This window comes from Photinus pyralis, unplaced genomic scaffold (genome assembly GCF_008802855.1).
Source record: "Photinus pyralis isolate 1611_PpyrPB1 unplaced genomic scaffold, Ppyr1.3 Ppyr1.4_LG6, whole genome shotgun sequence".
Classification (NCBI taxonomy): domain Eukaryota; kingdom Metazoa; phylum Arthropoda; class Insecta; order Coleoptera; family Lampyridae; genus Photinus; species Photinus pyralis.
Genome location: NW_022170663.1, coordinates 10,450,741 through 10,473,892, shown reverse-complemented (window position 1 = coordinate 10,473,892; position 23,152 = coordinate 10,450,741). Strand labels below are relative to the sequence as shown.

Sequence of the window (23,152 nt, the reverse complement as noted above, 5' to 3'; positions counted from 1 at the left end):
ACCTAACCTAACCTAACCTAACCTAACCTAACCTAACCTAACCTAACCTTTTTTTTTTTTTTTTTTTTAATGAGGTTTGGGAAACCTTTTATAGGCTGCCCCCGCTTGGCTCTATGCGGGGGTGTGTGTGGGACTCCCTTCCATCTAGGTAAGGTTTACCCACTAAAACCCTATCCTCCTTCGACTCGTAGTCACTCGCCATAGTTGTCGGCATAGGGCACCGCGGTAGCATTCCTCGCTATGCCGAACGGCCGGGGTAGGTGTTCGTCCCCATAGATGTAGCCATAGTTATATTGTATTACCCGTCTATTGACCCCTAGTCCATGCCTCCCTCTCCCTAGTTTGGACTACGGTGATCACGAACCGCGCGATTTTGGTCCACTTGTTCTCGCTCTCTATCATCAACTGGATGATGTTTTCCGGCTGTAGGCTTGCTGCCACTTCTGTCTCGGTCTCTATTCTGCCTCTTGTCCATCTCTGGCATTCAAATACGGCATGTCCCTCCGTGTCTCTATCTCCGCAGTCCACACACTCGTCACTATCGCGTTTCCCTATCCGCAGTAAGTACACGGCATTTTCCCCGTGTCCCGTCAAGAATTGGGTCAGGTGATAGCCCACTTCTCCGTGCAGCCTGTCGACCCAGTTGTCCAGGTTCGGGATGAGCTTCCTGGTCCAGGACTGCCTCCGCTCCCATCTCTCTTGCCATTCCTGGTTCAATCGCGCTTTGTCCCATCCTTCCATCCTTGCTCTTACCATAAGCTGTCCTGGTGGAAGGGCGGCTATTACCATGATATCGTCCGACTGGACCGTTCGGTACCCGCTCGCAATTGACACTGCTAATAACCTTGTGACTCTATCGGTCATATTCGCCGCTACGCCCCACTTCATGGCGGATCCCCAGACTTCGGATCCGTACAGCACGATTGACATGACAGCCGCCGCCAGCACCTTCCTTTTTGTTGCACGAGCGCCTCCCGTGTTGGGCAGTATCTTTTTAAGAGCCTCGTAGCACCTGATTGCTTTTCCGCATACGCCGCGGGCGTGCTCCGTAAAGTGTAGACACTTGTCTATCGTGATTCCGAGGATTTTAATGCTCTTTTCCGCAATCATCCTCTCGCCGAGCACTTCCAGCGTGAATTGGCCGATCCTCCTCTTCCCGGTCATCATGGCCACCTTGGTTTTCTCGGGCACCAGAGTCAAGCTTCTTTGCTCCATCCAGGCCGCGATGTTCTGGATTGTCCGCTGTATCCTTCGCCCGGTCTCGTCCACGTCACGTCCTCTTGCCACTACCGTCAAATCGTCTGCGAACCCGAACACTTCTACACCCTCCTCGTGTTGGATTCGAAGCACGCCGTCGTACAATAAGACCCACAGCAGTGGCCCCAAAACGGACCCCTGCGGCACTCCCGCACTATCGACGAACTTCCAAACCTCGCCCGACGGTTTTTCCACTTCCACCTGCCTGTCCGTGAGATAGCTTCTTATCACCCGCGTGAGTCCCGCGGAGACCCCCTGCTCCGTCATGGCCTCCAAGATTGATTCCCTCCTTGCCGAGTTAAAGGCGTTTTGGACGTCGAGGGATGCCACTATGCAGACCTGCCTCGTCCTCCACGTCCCTCTGTTTGCTGCCTGGACTTGCGCCACTATCTCGCGTACTGCGTCGATGGTGGATCGACCTTTCCTGAAACCATATTGTCTCTTTGACAGCCTGTCCTCTACCTCCGCGCTAATCCGGTTCTTTATCACCTTTTCCGCTAGCTTCCCGGAAAAGTCCAGTAGACTAATCGGCCTGTAGGAGCCTGCCGCCTTCGGGATCAACACCAACTTTGAGCGTTTCCACCCCTCCGGGTATACGCCGTCGCGTATGCAGTCGTCTATTATCTTCCTGTATATGCCGGGTTTTTCCAGAGCTAAAGCTTTCACAATTGGTGCCGGCACATAGTCTGGTCCCGGAGCCTTTCTATTAGGCAACTGTCTCGCGGCCATCGCTATTTCCTCGGTCGTCACGTGATCGTGCGGGGGCGGTCTTTCTCCCTCCGGAAACGGTTCCAATCTTGGATGCTCAGGGAAGAGCCTTCTTACCTCCGCCTCGAGAGCTTCGTCGTTCCAGCCAACCTTTATGGTGCGCTTGGCGATCTTTTTAGTTACGATTTGGTAGCCTTTTCCCCATACGTCTCTGTCCACGTCTTGGCAAAGCTCCTTCCAACAGCTCTTTTTACTCTCGGCTATCATCCTTTTTAGTTCCTTTCTCTCCTCCCTCAGATTGGCTCTCTCGTTATCCGCACTATCGCCCCTTCTCCTCCTTCGCTGGTAGGCTCTTCTGCATCGCCTGCAAATCTCCCGCTGGTGAGCGATGTCGTCGTTCCACCAGAACTGCGACTTCCTGCCGGCTTTTTTGAGAGGCATGACTCTGCGGCAAATTTCGCGTAGTAACCCGCTCAGCTTGTCCACATCTGTAATTTTTTCCCCGTCTACTTCCTGCAAGCACCTCTCCAGTTTGTTTCGGTCAATTTTGTTGCTATTCCAGCCCCGAAAGCTTTTATAAGTATGCAAAGGCGCTCGGTTTCGCAGCAGCCTCGGCCTGACCTCCCATGCTACGTATTTGTGGTCGCTTAATGTCTCGTCTTCTAGCACTTCCCACTCTGCAAATTCGTTAAGTAACCTTTGTGAGCAAAGGGTAACGTCGACGATTGATTGGCGCGTCCCCTGTTCGAAGGTCGGCTTCGAGCCTGTATTTACCACTACCAGGTTCAATGTCTCTAGCCATTCCATAATAATTTCGCCCCTGTTGTTAGACGAACGGGCGCCCCATGCTGGAGAGGCCGCGTTTATGTCCCCCGCGATAATCACTTTGGTTGCACCAGTGCGTTTAATAGAGTCCGCGATGTCATTTAGTTTACCTTCGAGCTCAAAATCGCTCTCGTTCGGTGGGAAATAGACACTGTACACATATACACCCTGGGTTTGTATCCACACGAATCCCCTGCCCTCGCCTACACGGTCCGCACCAATGCTCGCGTTTACACACATGATCGCGGCCTTGCCGCTCAGGTCCACAAACATCCCTCCGCTCGCGCGCGCACTACCGTACTCAGCGAGAACTAGGAGGTCCCTTCTTGTCTCCTGGGCTTTTTGCACGGCCAGGTCCAACGCTTCCCCCGTGTTGTGCAAATTCACCTGAATCACTCTAAGCATGATCTACTTGCTCTTAACCTAACCTAACCTAACCTAACCTAACCTAACTTTTTTTTTTTTTTTTATAGAGGTTTGGGAAATCCTTTATGGACTACCCCCGCTTAGCGGTCTTAGCGGGGGGCGTGTGGGACTCCCTTGAGGTTTACCCACTAAAACTAAAACCCATTTCCTCTGCCTGGTATGACATGGGCATCACCATTATTGGCATTCTTCGCGGACATGTCCGGCCGGCGCGGTTCGCGCCTAGATGTTATTACCGCCTCCCTCGCTCTCGTTCCCTGGTCTCCCTTTCTCGGGTACTCCCCACCTTGGTCATAAATGTCGCAATCCGATGCCACCTTCCCTCGTCTCCGGTCATCAATCCAATCACTGTCGACTCCTCCAACCTTGCCCCAACTTCCAATTCCACTCCTGTCCTATCCCTAACCCAACGCGCGCACTGCAGTACCGCGTGTCCCGGAGTATCGTCCTCCCCACAATCCACACACCTGCTGTCGTTGCGCTTCTTGATTCTTTCTAAGTAACACCCATTTTCCCCGTGACCGGTCAAAAACTGTGTTATATAGTATTCTACCTCCCCGTGTCCCCTCTCGCACCACTCACGCACTTCCGGGATTAAAGTCTTCGTCCACGACTCTCTCCTTGACCACCTCGCCTGCCACTCCGCGTACACCTTCTCACTGTCCCACCTCTTCGCCCTCGCCTCCACCGCGACCTCCGCCGGACAGATCCCAGCAACCACCATGACGTCGTCGGCCTGCACCGTCCTATAGGCGCTACAGATCCGGACTGCCAGCAGCCTGATCACCCGATTCATACTGGCCATCGCATTACCCCACTTCGTTGCCGCCTGCCATACCTCGGCCGCACCCAACCTAACCTAACCTAACCTAACCTAACCTTTTTTTTTTTTTTTAATTTAAACTGGGAATTGGGAAATGCCTAACGCACCCCCCTGCTGTTGAACCATAAATCTATGCAGGGGGAGTGTGGGACCTGCCCCCACTAAAACCCTTCTCCCAATCCCATATTAAAGAAGAACATCGCCATCAGGTATCACGTGAACATTCTTCTGATGGCGAGTCTTTATCACTTTTCTCGGTGTTATCTGCCTTCCCGTTCTCTGACGTTAATTATATTGCAGCAGTAACTCTTAATTATGTGCCTAACATTATTCCTATGATGTTGTCTGGGGTAACCACTTCGCCGATGTTGCTGTTTAGCTTCTCTCTTTCCCCATGCCATCGAGGACATTCAAAAACTGCATGCGCTTTGTTGTCTGGGAGCCCGCAGTCCACGCATTCATCCGTTGTCCTCTTATTTATCTTAGCTAGATATTCCCCGTTTTCTCCATGACCTGTTAGGAATTGTGTGAAGCTGTACTCCGTTTCACCCTGTCTCAGGTAATGCGTAGCCAGGTTTGCCCATATATCCGGTCTATTAATAGCGGTATATTTCGCTATCCTTGCGGGAACCATATCCGGACCTGGCGCTTTATTGTTAGGGAGTTGCCTCGCGGCTAAGATCACCTCCGTAGTGGAGACTTCCTTCAGCTCTGTTTCTCCCATTGGGCATAATTTTGCTCAACGCGCCGTACACCTTCAAGGCTTTTGTGCTTGCTAATTTGGCCTGCTCGATGAACGATAAGTTTCTGTCAATGGTTACCCCTAATATCTTAATATAAGTGTCCGCCGTAAGTCTTTGTCCCATTAAATCTACAGTATATTCCTGTAACCTCCGCCTTCCGGTCATAAGCGCCACTTTCGTTTTAGCAGGCACCAATTGAAGTTTTCGTGCCCGCATCCACTCGTTGATTTTGTCCACCGTACTGCGCAGTTTAGCTCCCGCGCGTTCTAAACTGCGGTCACGAACCACCACAGTGAGATCGTCCGCGAAACCGACCACAGTCACTCCGCACTCACGCAGCAATCTTAGCGTACCGTCGTACATCGCTATCCATAGCAGTGGCCCCAAAACGGACCCCTGCGGCACACCCGCACTAGCTTTAAAAGTGTACTTCTGTCCCGACGGCTTCTTCACTGTCACGTACCTCCCGGTTAAGTAACTGCTCATGAGATTGATCATGACGTCGTCGACCCCCAGTTCCCTCAGCGCTTCAACTATGGCCTGTCTCGACGCGGAATTGAAAGCATTCTTACATCCAAGGACGCCACAATGCAAACCTCTCGCGTCCTCCACGTACCGCTATTTGCGTCCCGAACTTCTCCAACTATCCTTTCCAACGCGTCTTTCGTAGACCTCCCTTTGCGGAAGCCGTATTGGTCCGGGGACAACCTGTCTTCGATTTGTTTAAGGATCCTTTCCTTGAAAATCTTTTCCAATATCTTCCCGGCGAAATCTATTAGGCATATCGGCCTAAGCGCCCCTGCTGCTTTTGGAATCGTCACCAGGTGGCTCCTTCTCCACTGCTCCGGGTATACTCCGGTTTCAATACCTCTCGTGCCGATTTGTGTCCAGATCTCCGGTCTTGCCTTAGCCACTGCCTTCACTATTTCCGCCGGAATTCTGTCTGGTCCTGGTGCTTTATTCACTGGGAGCCCTGCTGCCGCTGCCAGCACCTCCTCGCACGTCACCGGCTGGATCTCCATTGGCCCGCCTGTCGCGTTTGGTTCGAGATCGTCGTGCTCCGGGAAGAGCTCCTTGACTGCCTTTACATATTCTTCATCGGTCATTATGAGGGGCTCCCTTCTTCCCATTTTCTGGGTCACAATCTGATACCCTCTCCCCCAGACATCGCTGTCCAGTTCATCGCAAACCTCTTTCCAAGCCGCCTCCTTGCTATTCTTTATCAGATATTTCAGCTTTTTTCTCTCTTCCCGCAGCACTCTGTCACCTTCCGACACGTCCCCGCCACTACGTCTCCTGTGCTGAAGTTGCCTTCTCAAGTTCACGCAGACTAATCTTTGTGCGGCGATTTCCTCACTCCACCAGTACGCTGGTGGTTTCAGGCCCTGTCTTCTTTTCGGCATTGTGCTATCGCACACTTCTCGAAGGTACTTGGTTAGCTTGGGTACCTGCCAGTCTTCATTTCTCTTTGCCTTCTGCAAGATTTCCCCCAAGGCCGTTCGATTTATCTTTTTGCTGTTCCATCCTGCCGTGGTTGCCTTCGACGTCTGCCGTGGTCTCGGTCTAACCTAACCTAACCTAACCTAACCTAACGACTTCCTCGTCCGTCCCTACCACGTTTGGTCTCTTCCCCAGCTTCCCGGACACTATTTTGTATGCCCTCCCCCACGGGTTGTTCTCCAGCTAGGCACACAGCTGCCTCCAGCATTGTTTTTTACTTCTCTCTACGGCCGATCGATACTCTTTCTGGCGTATCTTGAGCTCCTCCTCCTGTGCCGTGCTGTCCTGTCCAGGTCTCCTGTTCTTTCTACAGACTGTCCTCCTTGCTTGAATACATAAGCGCCTTTGCTGACCACCTCCTCGTTCCACCAGTACATGGCCCGCTTCGCCGGACCTTCGCAGACTCTGGGCATTACTTCGTCCGCCCACCTGCTCATCGTCTGTTCCAGATCCTGCTGCGTTCTTGGTATTGTTGTGAGGGTTCGTAGGAGGCCTCCGAGCTTCTCCTCGTGCTCGTCCAGCTTATTGACCCTCCACCTGGGCCCTCCGCCAAGTCGGTTGACTGGTTTATTCGTTTTCTCATCGGTCTCCAATCTCCATGTTATGTAGTTATGATCGCTGAGGGTCTCCTCCTCTTCGGCCGTCCAGTCTCGAGTGTCCCGTGCCGCATCCTTCAGCAACCCAAAACGAAACAAAACCAACTGTATCTTTGGATGACCAATTCCTTGCTCACCAAATCAATGTTGGGGAAGTAACTTCAGCTATCAAGATGTTCGCACTTGACTCTGCTTCTGGACTAGACTCACTCCGTCCGATTCGAATGGTAACGCCCTAGCCGACTACGTATACTTACGTTACGTGAAAAGACACGACCTTATCAAACTTATGCTTCTTGGAAAAGCAAATTCAGCCAATGGAGCAAACCTATGTGCCCTTAATAAAAAAGGAGGCGGTTTAAGACCAATTACAATAGGAATGACGCTCAGAAGATTATTATGTGCCAAAATACCTTGCACTTCCTGCTATCATCAATCAGTTTCTGCATTGTTACAATCTACTCAAATAGGGATTAATCAGTACATTCAGTAAGATCTTTCATCCATTTAAACTCAAAATCAAAATTGATGTTTGTAAGACTAACCATATTAGTGAATCTTGCTACCTATATCAACCGGAATTTTTCCTGACTGTTTTAAAGTAGCAGTAGTCTTGTTCCTTTTTAAAAAGGTGACGATACCAACAATCTGAACAACTACCATCCACTTTCTATTCTTCCTGTCTTCAGTAAAGTATTAGAAAGAATCCTATATAAGCAAATGAACCACTTTTTCGAAAACAATTTTACCGCAAACAGTTTGGCTCGGCCTCCTGTTAATTCTAATTTATATAAACGATATGCCCATAGTGTTGCCCAAGCACATGGATTGCATTCTTTATGCTAACGACGCCACCCTGATATCATGTAATAATGATTTCAGGGTTGCTCTGTCATGTACTCAAAGTGTCATTGAAATTGTCACCAATTTGAAAGTAATCGGATCAAAACTATGAACGAAGGGGGAAAATACTCAAAGATCTCCACATTAGTATAGCAGGGTAGGGGAGGGCACTCATATGAGTTTTCCTCTTGATCCTCTACTTCCAAGCAACTAGTTTGGTTAAAAATACAATACAACACAAACTACCTTACTAGCAACAATTACATTAGATAATTTAATTACATCGTTTTTATTAATATTAGATTTCAATAATAATAATAATAATCTTGATTCTTGGAACTGTACTTCACAGCCATTGAAACGTCATACAAAGAGGGAAAAAATAACAAACTTATGTGAGGGTGCAAACAACATTGAGTTAGCACATAATAAATAATAATTTACGTCTGCCATCAATGTCTGGGCCTGACTAGGTGCCAAATATACAGCAAAAAACATCAACAATTATTTTTTATTAATCGACTAATATGCTACACTAGCACTTAACGACTACTTTTTACCCTCACTGATATTACTCTTACACAACTTAAAATCTAACGGTTTATCATAACCCATTATCCTTCCATAATGCTTCGGATCTGAGAAAAACCTTGGGTCCACAAATAACGCTTTATCCTTAGCTGTAAAACTCGTAAACATACCCAGAACTTCGGGAACTTTTACATCTGCAGGCTTAAATTCCAACTAAAATGAAATCACAGAATTTCAGGTTGCACCAGAACTAAGCGCATACTTCCTTTGCTATATTAAAAAGATTTAGTGTTGTCGCGACGTAAGTATCTGTCTCGGGTTTGTATTTCAGCGTTGTTACGTACTTTCGTGCTAAGAGATGTAGTAGAAGAGGAGTGCCGATAGTAAATAGCCCAAAGAAAGACCACGCAACAATCATTAGAGGTACATTGTTTAACGACATTAATTGAGTGTATATAAACGGCTGAGCGACTATACCAGTCAGGCTAGTCATTAACGAGAAGACCTACAAAGCATGATTCGGTTGAAATCTCGGTACCAAAATCTCAATAGAGACATTCCTTACTTTAACACCCCGTAATTGTGTGGTCAAAGTGCCATGGTACACTAGGACTTCGTTCCTATTTTGGGTTGTCGATTGCAGTCGACACAAATACAAGTTTTTATATAACATATAGTTTTTGGTAATTACACTCTTACATTGTGAACTTCGGAATACTCGAGGAAGGAGTATTAAGCACGCATTTAAAGACATTTTCTATTTATGTATTTCTAAAACTTAACCTACAAAAGCAGGATTCCAAATTTTCTGTGGTTACACTGGCGACGTTGTCGCGTTTTCCTCAGACAAGACGGATTTGTAGCCACTACCAGTACAGGATAATATGTACGCCGTACGCAAGGTTAGTAAAGAGACTATATGTATATAGAGAGTTTACTAACCTTGCGCCGTACGGGCAGCAAATTTCCGTTCCTATACAATACAAGATGGTGATCGGTTGCACGAACTCGTATAGGATATGAAAGCAGTGAATGTTTTTACCAATCCGATTTCGTGATTTGCTGCCCTAGCGGACTATTCGTCATTCGATAACTGCAATCCGTTATGAATCTTGCGTACGGGCAGCGTATTCTGCGTATTGGCAGACACTACCATTATACAACGCGTAGATGCGGAAATTTACAAATAGGAATTTAACTGTTTTTTTTCAAACTGAATATATGATTTGTTAAAATTTCAATTTAAACGTTAACTGACTAAAAACTGACCCTTTTAAGAAAATCGGTGATGCCATGGCAGTTTTAGATGTGAACTGTACTATTTTATTCAATTACTATACGCAAAATCTTCATCATGTTCAGTATTTATCTTATTTGTTTTGTTACTAATCAATGGACCAAATGTTACTATGAGTCATCCTAATTAAATTGTCTTTACATATACAATTGTTAGTACTAGTTTCGCGAAATGAATCCATTTGGTGACACTATGCTAAGTTAAATTACTTCATTTCCGTTCCAAACTTTTCTTAAAATAAATCGCTCATGGTTTTTCTTCTTTTAGTTCCTTTTAATGGAGGAAGGTGTTCTAAAAATATACCTAGGTAACTGGAAAAGTTGATATTTTTTATTTTGATTGTTAGTAAAAAAACAGGAAAGAGTGAATAACACACAAATCCGCATTCTCTCGAAATAGTTTTGTTTTGCTTACTTCTATTAGATACTCAGAGTTATTATACGTTGTAACATTTGCTTATTCTGTGATTAATCTTGATTGCGGAATCTGTTTAGTCAATGTCTGAAAAATTTTCGCTTAGTAAACCAACCAATGAATAAAACGTTGATTATTGCTGTAATGCTGTAATGGAGCAATTCATCGATAATGTAAACCTACCAACTTCAGCTAAAAGCGCCACTTCAGAGACGTTTTTATCATTGGTTGTATGCTGTCCACGACAATGAGAATCTTGTTTTAGTCAAAATGCGAAAAGAAACGACATTTTGCCATTTTTTCTTCGTTTTTTTATACACAACTTCCCTATTTTCTATGTTGCGGTTCATTCCATTTCTTGGAATTCTTAAAATTGTTCAGATCAACTCAATACTCTTTGAATTCGTTTAAGAAATAGTTTACTTAAGTTAGTCTACGATCATACCACATGATCTGTAAGTTTAATGAAGGAACATTCATTTCTTTTGTGGATAAATAAATCAGTATTTTCTTTGTTATACTTTCTTGATATCTTCCTAATTTTATACCAGGGAGAGTAAAGGCTTTAAAGAAACTGGGTGCCGGTTAACCTTATGGTAAGTTACGAGGAAGCTACGAAGATTTTTATGCCCTACGAACTAACCGCTGTAAAGTATCTCATGCCTTTTTACTTGCACATCCCAGAGCTAGGGCCGTTTATGCGGCGTGAATTGACAAAAAGCAGTGCCATCTTAACTAACGTCACACTTTGTTGTATTACCTATGTATAGGGGCTAATTTAGGATAATAATCCCTCTGGGAAACTTAACTTAGCACATGATCTGTACTTATTTTTGTTACCACCAGGAAAACAGTAGGTACCTACGATAATTTATTGGTTTACAACTGAACCTCCGATGGATGGATGCATCTTTCGTCATGCACGCTGCACAACCCCAAAAACCCGTGTCTTAACGACGAATTTTTTGGACAAGTATAAAGCTGGAAGTTACCATCACAAATAAAGGACTTTCGCCGCACAATAATTCTGGCCGAAAGGGAACTTGTGGGTGCATGTTCGTGGTTACTTGGTCATTTTCTTGCAGTGCAATGACAGTAAAAACACTACGATGAAGCGAAATGACTAAGTATATATGCCATCTTTCATACAATGCCTTTTATAGCTTGTCATAGTTTAATAGTGTCGTTTTTGTCACATTAAATTTTTTTAACTTCTAGATTTTCAACAATCTAAACCAATTAAAGCAAAGTTCATCAACATCGAACTGAGTAATTCGTTAACCATACGTGGTCAAACTTTTTCATATCCTTAATTGATTTAACAGAGAGAAGGACAAATAAATGTCTACATGAATGAATCGATGCAAATAAAATGACCATTGAGCAAAAGGTTATTTACCTCCCATTTTTGAAAAATTTGACTTGAGTCACACCCACGGTTACAACTGAACGCAAACCGTAATTCACAAAAATAATTCATGGAACCTCGACTAAGCAAATAATAAAATGAACTACACGAAGAGGTTCTCTAGTAAAAAGAATTGACTGCACAAAGTTTGTGTATTCTGATTTTAGTGCTTAAGAGAAGCTCATGTTAAGAAGAACAGACGCGTTCGCATGCAGTTAGCAAAACGCGATGTTGCAGTCGTTTTGTGGCCACATTTTAATTTTTATTATCTTCAACTTACGTAAGTACCTTTTTTTTATAACCTCGCGCAATTTTGCCCGCCCTTTCCTACCTACTAAATGCGGAAAAGGCACCCATTTAAAAATAACCGAAAGTTGACTGCCGCGCGACTAAAGCAGGTCATTAAATGTTCACCGTGTATTATTAGAAGTAAAACTAATTAAAATTTCACAAAAAGAAAAACACGGTATACACTGCTGTGTTATTAGTTATTACTACAATTTAATGGTACCCACCATTGTGTATACCTACATTTTCTATTTGCTATGGTACCTGAAGAGCGTGTGGGAATCTCAACTAACTTTTCGTCGGTGTCGCTAAATTACCAAAAAGAAAACGCGCACTCAATTTAATTTTCAAAAATTTCTGTTAGTCGAAAAATGTAAATCAACTATACCTAAGCATTTTAGGAAACTTGCCGCACCTACATGTTTATGGCGCCTTTTATTTAGGTCGACAAACTTATGATTATGAATAAATTAAATCGATTGTTATTGGCCAATCGTAATAAATAGGGCATCCTAACCTGACAGGGTGTTGTTATAATATAATAACTAACGGCATTCCTAGAGTTCCCTACCTTTTCATTCTGTAATTAATGGTCCTTCAATTAATGACTTACAAATTTCTATACGCGCCTACTTTCTATATTTAAAGTCAGAAGTTGTACCTACCTAAATATAGCCATTATTTTAATTGATTCTGTGACATCTTCCGAGATGATTTTATTTTTTTCATCGTCGTCGGCTAATGGACGATTTCAAAATTTGCATACTCTTTTGGTTTGGAGAAGACCGCGTCGTGATGTATTTTCAGTCATGTAGGATTATATTACGTCTATCAAAAGGCAACATTTAAACTCACCCACTTAATTCCTTCAAATTTGTAGAACACATTAGCGGGGATTGTTTTAAGGAATTTTTGCCCGCAAATTAGCGACAAACTACTTGAGAGAGTTACAGATAGACTCACTGGGTTGGCCGGTCTCAATGTGATAAAGAATCGGATTTCCCTCAAAACTACATAGTAGTATGATCATTGACACTTGACAGTACGTAAATATAAATTCTAAATTCTTGAAAACTAGAAACAAACGTCGTATATTAACTGATAATTGATGTAAATTGCTATAAACAGAAAAATTATCGCCCGTTTAGAATTTTGGAAGCACTTGGGCAGCCGTTCATAACTGTTAGTTTCTTTATACGAGATTTATGTTCGAGTAAATTTGGTCCTTTTTACACAATTGGCTTCGGTAAATAAATGGGTGTCGTAATGCATAAATAATTTATGCACATTCAATAAACTTGGTCTCGTTCCGTGCACTTGTCTACTTTAATCGAGTAGAAAACGCCCGCTTGCCAATTGCAAGCCCAAGTGGTTTGCAGTTAATGAAAAAAAATTTCCGCATATGTAATTGAACCAGATGACTAAAATGCTATCAAATATCATCAAACTGACCCATTTTTAAAGGGTGATGATGTCATTTTTGATTAATGGTCTGTTTTATAGTTTTAGATTGTTATGGATACAGTATTCCACACGTTCAGTTCGACTCCGTTCATCAGGAACAAGGCGAATCACTAACACACGCAGGTAATGTACCAGCACATTTTTAACATTTAACTCGAGATTTAACTAATATACTTACTATTACGCGTGCTGATCCATAAATCATAATAGTTCAACACGGTTTTTACTTGCCAACATAAATACATCTTAAAAATTATCCTGCCCTGACAGGTTGACAAACCGTTTAAGATCTTCGACACCGTTATGGACCCACCCATTTAATTTATTCTAAAATTATCACAACAAATCAAACGTAATGCATAATGGAATGACAGAAGTGGTGGCTAAATGATAAATCTGATCATAAGATATTTAGGTATATCGGAAATTAATTATTACTAGAAACGTTCCCCATAACATACGAACTGATATGAACATCAGTTTTTAAATGAAGAAATTTGATTGGTTAAAGTGCAAAACTTCAAGTTTCTTAAAGGTCCGATAGAAATTATACTCGTTCCAAGAATTTTTCGCGGTACATGATCATGAAGCTTCCAATTGTCTTGAAACGATTTAAAATTGTACGATCTCTACCACGGACATTAGTACAATTTTTACTAATCTCCCTATTGTCAGCAGAAATAGTGTAGATTCGACTTTGATGGCTAATCAGAGGCGGATTACTGATTAAAGGAAAATAGCCCGCCCACCACCTTGGGTTTATTATTTGAGATCCACAGATTTTATATTCGCTTTTTAATCATCTTTCACGTCGCCCTTTTCAAGTAAGGTTCAAATTTCCTTCAAGTTCATCGCAAGCGCTCTTAAAGTTCTGCTAAAATACATATCAAGTTCTCAAATTCGATTCTCTTCGACCTGAGTTACTCAAGTTGCTCTCAGATTCTCGTATTCCCATATATATACATTCCCCTCAATGCTCCGAAAATTCGACAAGAACTGCAATGAAATCCATCTTAAAGTTCACCAAGGTCTTTTCAAATTTTCTTAAAATTCTTTACGTTTTCATCAAATTTGTTTTTTCAAGTTCCTTTCAAGTTTTTCTCATTTTCTTCTTCTGCTCAAGTTTCCGCCAATTTAAAAAATTATTATTATTATTATTATTATTTAACTTATTCTCGCCGTTGCGGATCTATGACTACACGACGGGTTGTTTCCAAGTCGTGCGATCTACTATTGTATTTGATGTAAGAATTTTCTAACTATGGAAGATAATGGAATAATTGCTTTTTGCATATTTGTGTGAGTGTAAGTGGGTCGAGTGTCTTGAGGTGACGCGTGAAGTTTTTGCTGGTGATTCCTGTTACCGATATGACAAGTGGTACTATGTTCACAACCTCTTGTCTCCAAACTTCTTTTAATTCTATGGCTAAAGGCGTGTATTTTGTGACCTTTTCTTGCTCCTTTTTAATGACGTTTACATCATTTGGTACGGCAATGTCTATGATGTATGTTTGTTTGGCAACCTTATCTATGAGTGTGATGTCGGGGCGGTTGTTGGTCACAGTTTTATCAGTGTATATTGTTCTATCCCAATACAGCCTATGAGATTCATTTTCTAACACATTATCCGGGAGATAGGTGTAATACGGTACGCGCTGTGTCTGGATGAGTTTATGTTTATGGGCAAGTTCTTGATGTATGATCTTAGCGGCTGCATTATGTCTTTCAGTATAGTCTGTGCCGGCAAGTAATTTACAACTTCCAGTTATATGGTAAATATTTTCGGTGGTTTGATGGCACTTTCTGCATGTGTCCGACTCGATCGCTTCTTTTATTATAAATTTTCTGTAGTTCCGGGTTGCAATGACGTTATCTTGGATGGCCAGAATGAAGCCTTCGGTTTCAGGATAAATTTGTCCCATTGTGAGCCATTTGTAGGTCAACTCTTGATCTATATACGGGTTCTGCACGATGTTATAATGTTTGCCGTGTAATGTTTTTCGTGACCATTCTTCCTTTTTTTGTGTAATTGTGTGTGAATGTTCTCGTTGTGCATGTTCTTCGTGAAGATTTGGTGGCGTGTATCTTCTATCTGCTTTGATGATTGTGCGATGTAGTGGAGTATCTTTGCTATGAAAATATTGTCTGAGGTTGTCTATTTCAGAGTTATACAATGTGTGGAAGTCAACGAGGCCTCTTCCTCCTTCAGGTCTACTATAATCGTAATACGTTCGATGCACGAGTTCGGGTGTAACTTACGGTAACGTGTGAGCTGTGTTCGGTTCAGTCTGTTTAGTTCGTCAATATCTGTGTGTGACCATCGTATAATTCCGAACGAATATCCGATTACCGGTGCTGCATAGGTGTTGGTTGCTTTAAAAAGATTTTTGGAATTTAATTTCGACTTAAGTAAGAGAGTCAATCTATGTTTGTACTTGTCTTTTAGTTGCTGTTTGAGTCGTGAATGATTGATGTTCGTATTTTGCTCAAAACCCAGATATTTATATGTTTCTTCTGGTGCCATATTTTGTAGTGTTTCATTGTTAAGTGTTTCTGGTGTCTGATTGGTCTCATATGTTCCTTTTCTTATGTACAGTAATTTGCATTTACTAATTCCGAATTCCATGCCAGTATCTTTAGTAAATTCTTCAATAATTCTAAGTAATGCCTGCATATGCGTTTTATTATTTGCGTAAACCTTAATGTCGTCCATGTACATAAGGTGGTTGATTGTGTATTGTCCTGCTTGTTGATCTTTAATTTTAAAGCCATAGGTGGTATCGTTGAGAAGGTTTGAGAGTGGGTTAAGGCACAAACAAAACCACAATGAACTTAGGGAGTCACCCTGGAATATACCTGTATTTATTTCAATGGATTCTGTTTCTATCTTTGTTGAAGAGTTAGCTACAAGTATTTTTGTCTTCCAGGTTTGCATGATGGTATGTAGAAAGTTTTGTATGTGTCGGTCAATTTTATAGATGTTCAATACTTTAAGAAGCCAGCTGTGTGGTATAGAGTCGAAAGCTTTTTTATAATCTATGTAGCAAGCTACAAGGTTTCGATGCTGTTTTTGTGTCTGTTATTCATACGGCCCAATAAGTGAGTCATTTAACACAACAAAATGGTATATTTAGTTTCAAATCCATTTTAGCAAATAATAGAAACCAATTTGTTTTATTGGCACTCTCATTTTAATTAGTATTTATTAAAGAAACGTTGAGGTTATTTTAATTAATTTGCAGCACACCACAAGATTCGGCATAAAAAAGATGAAAAGAAGATTGACCTACAGCGTGTACCTGAAGACTTATTAAAGCTACTCGACACGTCTTGTTCGAGAGATGCACTAGACAGCGCGCCTCAGGTGTTGCATGGTTTCGCAAAAAGGATTGCTGAAAGGAAAGGGACTAAAAACCAAAAGTTTCTGGTCATCCTTTACTTCTGCTCCGACGGATACGATTTTGAGGATTATGTTGACAAAATGTACTGTAGCAGAGGGGAGTGGGTTGGAAAAGTTCCAGTTTGCACTGAAGTACCAGGAGATGGTAAGTCTTTCATTGTCTTCGGGTATGCATGTTAAAAGCCGTTTTCAGACCCTTTCGATGAAGACGATGATGAATATGACGAGGAAGATTACAAGTCTAACGATAAGGACGAGTACAGCGAAAAAGAATACACACACAAAGAAGCGCCCAAACCCATACAAGGTGCAAAGGAGTCTCGCGAGTTCACCACCGATGCATCTCACTCCACTCAACCACCGCTGGTTTTCAATCAAAAGGAAAACACGTTCAATCCAATCTTGAACTTCAGTGATGATGAATATAACGGCTTTATCACAACAAAGTCGTCGTTTTACGATGATGCATACGAAGAGAGTGACGAACTGGAGAATTATGATGAAGATTTTGACTACAAAGAAGAACGTTTCGTTAAAAAGGAAGAATCATTAACCCCGACATACAGTAACGAGGTGGAAAAGGAAGGTTCAACACCAATTTCGGGATTCACGACTGTCACTGATGTGGGCTTAGAGACCAGCACCGCTCCTGGTATAGAGACAACACCTTTTTCTCTAACGACAACTCAGAAATCAGGGAGCACTACCTTCACTACTGAACACTTTATCTTTTTTGATGCTGACGAGAGTACCACAGAAACTCCTAAAGAGCATACTACTCATGAAAACGAGGAAGAAAACAAGCTTACAACTACTCAAGTAGCCACCACCACGGCAGCTGTATTAACTACAAGTTATCAAGCTCTCACTGAATCAACTACAAGTGAAGTTTACCTCAGTTCCACATTGCCACAAGAACAAACTGCAACCGGCGGATACTACATAGATAGTGAAACTACGGATGCCATTCCAACCGAGAACACGATTGTAAATTCGACGCAACGAACCAGAATGGTCGAGCTTTATGACGACGAAGACGCGGAAATTGAGGGTAGTGGTGCGACAGATTTGGGGTACGAGCTTACAACGCCACCGGTTGAAGTGCTCTGCTCTCACAACGTCACCATGGTAAAGGGGAGAAAGCAATGCGTTTGCTTCGATGGATTCGTACTTAAGAGCGATAACTACACCTGTGAAGATATAAATGAGTGTAGCGCGAAGAACGAGTGCGACCAAATTTGTCAAAACACCATCGGTTCCTATCACTGCTCCTGTCACGTTGGCTTTCAGCTGGTGCAGTCATTGAAGTGCGTGGATGAGAATGAGTGTATCACTAACAACGATTGCTCGCACATCTGCATTAACAACGTCGGGTCATACATTTGCGCTTGTCCTTTTAATTATTATCTGGGTGATGATGGAAAGACATGTTCCGTGGTCAACCCATGCTTGATTGACAACGGAAATTGCTCTCATCAGTGCGACTACGTTAACGGCACGACCAGGTGCGGTTGTCCCGTTGGATACACGCTGAGTGGGAGCTCATGCGTCAGTTTGTACCCGTGCAGTGTCGCAAATGGGGGTTGTTCTAATATTTGCGAGAATGTCGGTGGCAAGGCGGTGTGTAGCTGTCCTCGTGGATTTGAATTGGTCGGTAGGGAGTGCTACGAAATTGATCCGTGCACGATTAATAACGGCGAGTGTCATCACCACTGTGAGTACTTTGAGAAGCAGGTGCAGTGTTCGTGTCGCGATGGTTACGAATTGAACGGAACTCGATGCGAGAAAATAGATCCTTGTTCTGCCAATAATGGTGGGTGTTCGCATAATTGCACTGTCACCCTTGAAGGCGAGGCACAGTGCTCGTGTCCAAAAGGATTTACGCCCGAGGACAAGAACTGTACGATGCAAGATCTTTGTGCGGTCAACAACGGTAACTGTAGCGAGATTTGTATCAGTGTTGATGGTATAGTGGAGTGCCCCTGTCGCGCTGGATTTCGTCTGATCGACAACGAGTGTATGCCATCAGATCCGTGTGAGATTGACAATGGGGGGTGCTCGCATTTTTGCATAAATGTGGATGGGCATGCAAAATGCGGGTGTGCTGACGATCAAGTGCTTGTAAACCAAACCATTTGCAACGAATTGGATCCGTGCACCATCAACAACGGTGATTGTGAACACGATTGCGAATACAAAGATCAGAAGGTGCACTGCAGCTGCCGAAACGGTTTCAGTGCCGAAGGCTCTTTGTGCTTTAGGTTGGATCCGTGCTTGGTAGATAACGGTGGCTGCTCCCATAACTGTTCAATCACGGATGAGGGCTTGGTGCAGTGCAACTGCGCGAGCAATTACCATTTGCAGGGTAATAGTTGTGTAGCGTACAACCCATGCGAGATTAACAACGGTAACTGCTCACATTTTTGTAAAAATGTCGATGGGAAACATATATGCCATTGCCCACCACGACTAATCTTAATTAACAGCACATCTTGCGCCGAACCAAACCGGTGTGAACACAAAAATGGTAGCTGCTCCCATATTTGCACTAACTCCAATGGAATACTAAAATGCGACTGTGCAGACGGTTTGCAATTGATCCATGGCCAATGCGTCGAAGAAAACCCGTGTACTATCAATAATGGCAATTGCGAACAAGCATGTGACTATGTAAATCACCAGGTTACATGTTCTTGTCACACAGGTTTCTACATGGAGAATTCAAAGTGTCACAAGTTCAATCCCTGTCGAGTAAACAACGGAAATTGCTCCCACTACTGCAATGTAACCTCGGATGGACTGGCGGAATGCTCTTGCCCCGAAGACCACGAGTTGGTTAACAAAACATGTCACATCATCGACGCATGCCTCAAGAACAATGGTTTTTGCTCTCATATTTGCACAGTCGTAGCCGGATTCGCGAAATGTTCATGTCCCAAAGGTTACAGGCTGAAGAATCTAAAGATTTGCATCAAAATTAATCCGTGTAGCGTTAACAACGGTGGTTGCTCACACACTTGCTTCAACGATAACGGGTCTGCGAAATGCGAGTGTTCCAAAAATCACAAATTAGAGAATAGCACGTGCGTTCTAGTAAATCCGTGCCTTAACGGCAACGGGGGATGTTCCCATCAGTGCGTGTTTGAGGATGACGAAATCAGATGCAAATGTCCTTCTGGTTACCAGCTTTACGGTAAAAAATGCGTGCTGGTCGATCCATGCATGTTCGACAGCGGTGCATGTTCCCATACTTGTGTGAATGTTAATGGCGAAGCTTTGTGTAAGTGTCCACCAGATATGCGATTAGTGGACAAACAATGCGAACCGAGCAACCCTTGCTCCATTAGCAATGGTGGTTGCTCCCATACGTGTAACAACCTCAATGGTGTAGCACTCTGTACATGTCCACCAGGTTTGGAACTGCACAACCGTCGATGTGTAAAAATGAATCCGTGCTCTACCGACAATGGCGGCTGTTCTCATGAGTGCACCAACGTTAATGGGCAACCGAAGTGTTCGTGTCCTCCCGGTTTAACACTTGAAGGAAAAATTTGTTCTAGTTTTGATCCATGCACCAAGGAAAACGGGGGTTGCTCTCACAGCTGCATCAATCACAACGGCAACCCACAATGCGCATGTCCGCCTGGATATATTCTCCGCCCAAATCGGCGAGTATGCAAGGAGCTCAACCAATGCCGTAGAAACACAGCCGGTTGCTCCCACGGCTGTAAAAATGCACCCGGCAGCTACATCTGCACCTGTCCCACGGGCTATCGACTGAACACGGACCAAAGAACGTGTCTTGACATCGACGAGTGCTCAGAAAGTAACGGCCATTGTGCGCAGATTTGCCGCAACTATGCAGGTGGATACAGATGCGGATGTCGACCAGGTCAAGTCTTGAACACAGACGACCGAACCTGTAGGAAGCAATATGAACGCTGCAAGCAGCTGTTACCCCCACGTAATGGCCGTATTAAGTGCGACACCACTAACAGAAAAGAATACTTCTTCCAAACCTCCGCCGAGTGTATCATATCGTGCAACTCCGGCTACAAATTGCATGGAAAATCGCGAAGGGTTTGCGACGCCTCCGGTACGTGGGGGAACTACGTCTCCTACTGTCGGCGTAAGTCCAATCGTTGATTACATCCCGAGCCTAAGCGTACAATTTCTAGCTGACACCTGTGAGAAACTTGCACCGGTGGCGCGAGGTCAGTGGAGCCCAATTAATTGCTCAACAGACGATCTGCTCATTGGCCAAACCTGCTCGTTGCATTGCGAAGCCGGTTACCAACCAACGCGTGGCTATGAGAGCATAACCTGCCACGATAATCAACGCCTCCACCCTCAACTGGACCGTTCCGCAATGTGGAGGGCTTGTGTTGCCACCGCCCCTGACCCGTTTATTAAGTGTCCCAATGGCGGCCATTTAAGTTACACTTTGCCACCCGGCCAAAATTACGTAGAGGTTACAATCACTCAGCCGGAAACGAACGTGGATTGGGAGAGGTAATCCCACAACATTGTCTTGTCAGATAAATCAGACACCTATTTCAGACTGGTAAGCTCACAACCGAGTTGGGGCAAGCGACTAACTACTCGTTTACCTCCTGGGCGCAGCGAAGTGCACTTTCACGCTCAAACCCCATCGGACCGCAAATACATCAGTTGTCGCCTTATTATAACGGTCTTCGACAAAGAGGCGCCTACGGTTTTAGACTGTCCCCGAGACATGGAGTACAGATTATCCAGGCACGAGCACAGTCTAATTGTCGACTGGAACGAACCTCGTTTTCAAGATAACGTTAAAATAGCCGCAGTCTACAAATCTAAGGTGTCAAATCTTATAGGCGTACGTCTTCTAACCGTTTGCCTTTCAGGAGCCCGGTTCAAGGTTCGGACCAGGTTTGCACCAGATAAACTACGTCGCACACGACGAAGCTGGTAATAAGGGAGGGTGCCACTTTTCTATTAACATAATCAGTAAGTACTCCCTGTCATTTTCCTTTACTAACCGCACCATTTAGATGACGAAACCGAAGAAACTAGACCTCAGGAGTACAAAGCTATCCTTATTTGTCCCGATGGCATTCGCTACATGTCAAAAAAACCCGATCATCACGACGTAAGTCATTTACATAGTAGGTACCTATAAATAAATATAATTAGAGGTTTCGTTGTAGAATGACATTCTAAGCCAGGAAGGTTGTTACTGGAGTCACATCAGAGTTAAACGACCAGCAAATTTACAACATTTCAAGGAAATGTCAAGGTCAAGGTTGAACGGCGATGAGAGAGTGAAAAAACGCCCGTTTTATTGGTATCACAGATGTTGTTAGGATGTACTTTTAAGTAATTTTGTAAAAAATAAACTTTGACCTTTTTAACATCGACATCTGTTGCAAGTTTACGGTAAGTCGCCAAGGCTTGTGCAAGACGTGATTCTATTACATACCTACTTGCCATGGTGCCGTGCGATGCTCGTGACCAGTTATAATTTCCATCATTCCATGGAAACAAGAGATTCTTAAATTTAACTGAAACATCAAAGATTGATCCCTGATATAATATTAGTTTTGGATTTAACTTTTTTAGATTTTATTGTTTAGCTTCTCTTTGTTACTAAAATATTGAAACTTTTTAAAAATGGAGATTTTCACTTTTTTCCAATTATCTACGAAATGATTTATTTTTTTCAAAATATCGTACCGGAATACCCAACAGCATCAAAGACTACACAACTTTGCCAATTCAACCGAATCTGTAGGTATGTACAGCTAGAGACCTTCGATGTATTCTTTACATATGATTTTCAAATTAGGCCAGCTCCTAAACGAATGCATCAATCGCGGAGATTTTTTAGAGTGTGTAAGATACATATTCAACTTAGGTCTGGGTATACATTAAAACTGAACTATTTACTTAAAACTTGTAAAAAAAATAAATAATTTAGCGTGTCGCGTAAACTCGACTTTGTGAGGCTATAAAGTGTTTATTTCTAATAATTTAGTAATGTAATAGGTATCCACACCTAAGTTGGGGTCTTCTTCAACGATATCATCTAAATTAATGCATTCGTTTGGGCACTGGTCTTAATCAAAATTTATTTAACACGATTTAGTATATCTATTTGTAATGGCCAAACGTGAACTAAAATTGATTTTGCTATTTTTTTTTTTCACCAGAGGCATCACTTACTCTACGTACGTAAGGTTGAAAATGGAAAAATGTTTACGTCTCCTTCCCCGCTTCCATTTTGCCAGGAAGCTAATTCTTATACTCCAACCTTAAAATATTCGTGCAACCGCACCCACAAACGATTCGATTAGTACTGAGACAAAATGGATCTCATTTTCTTTTTAAAGTGTCTTGTAATAATAGAATCTAACACTATTTGCTCCTTACATCCTCTGGAACGCTTTCTACATCCTTTATGTTCTTCGTCTAGAAGTCCGTTATTATGTTAGTAAGTGGTTATAAATTTTGGAAGATAGAACAGAGGTTATTCTTATTAGTTGTCATCATCATAATTGTTTAACCCCTCTTCATGTCCAGTTTCTTCTTCCCTCAGTTCTTTATACATACCTCTTGTTTGATTGATCTTGTTTATTATATCAGCGGATACG

The 23,152-nt window shown here is 43.2% G+C and overlaps 2 protein-coding genes across 3 annotated transcripts; one reads left to right on the top strand and one right to left on the bottom strand.

Moving 5' to 3' along the window:
- Positions 1–8,213: 8,213 nt before the first annotated feature.
- LOC116173882 (transmembrane protein 70 homolog, mitochondrial) lies at positions 8,214–9,084 on the bottom strand. The gene is made up of 3 exons (XM_031491608.1): positions 8,818–9,084; positions 8,515–8,757; positions 8,214–8,465 (listed from the first exon to the last, which is right to left on the bottom strand). Exons 1-3 carry the CDS (start codon positions 9,004–9,006, stop codon positions 8,271–8,273), a joined length of 627 nt encoding a protein of 208 aa, XP_031347468.1. The 5' UTR covers positions 9,007–9,084; the 3' UTR covers positions 8,214–8,270.
- A 2,433-nt stretch (positions 9,085–11,517) lies between these two features.
- LOC116174214 (fibrillin-2-like) lies at positions 11,518–21,919 on the top strand. 2 transcript variants are annotated; one of them, XM_031492102.1, is made up of 9 exons: positions 11,518–11,651; positions 13,163–13,246; positions 16,366–16,668; positions 16,717–20,652; positions 20,702–21,035; positions 21,084–21,360; positions 21,407–21,509; positions 21,554–21,651; positions 21,710–21,919. In XM_031492102.1, the coding sequence occupies exons 1-9, from the start codon at positions 11,600–11,602 to the stop codon at positions 21,863–21,865; spliced, it is 5,343 nt and encodes a 1,780-aa protein (XP_031347962.1). In that variant the 5' UTR covers positions 11,518–11,599; the 3' UTR covers positions 21,866–21,919. The 2 variants fall into 2 exon arrangements, with proteins under 2 accessions (XP_031347962.1, XP_031347963.1); XM_031492103.1 differs by having other exon boundaries at positions 21,696–21,854.
- Positions 21,920–23,152: the final 1,233 nt, after the last annotated feature.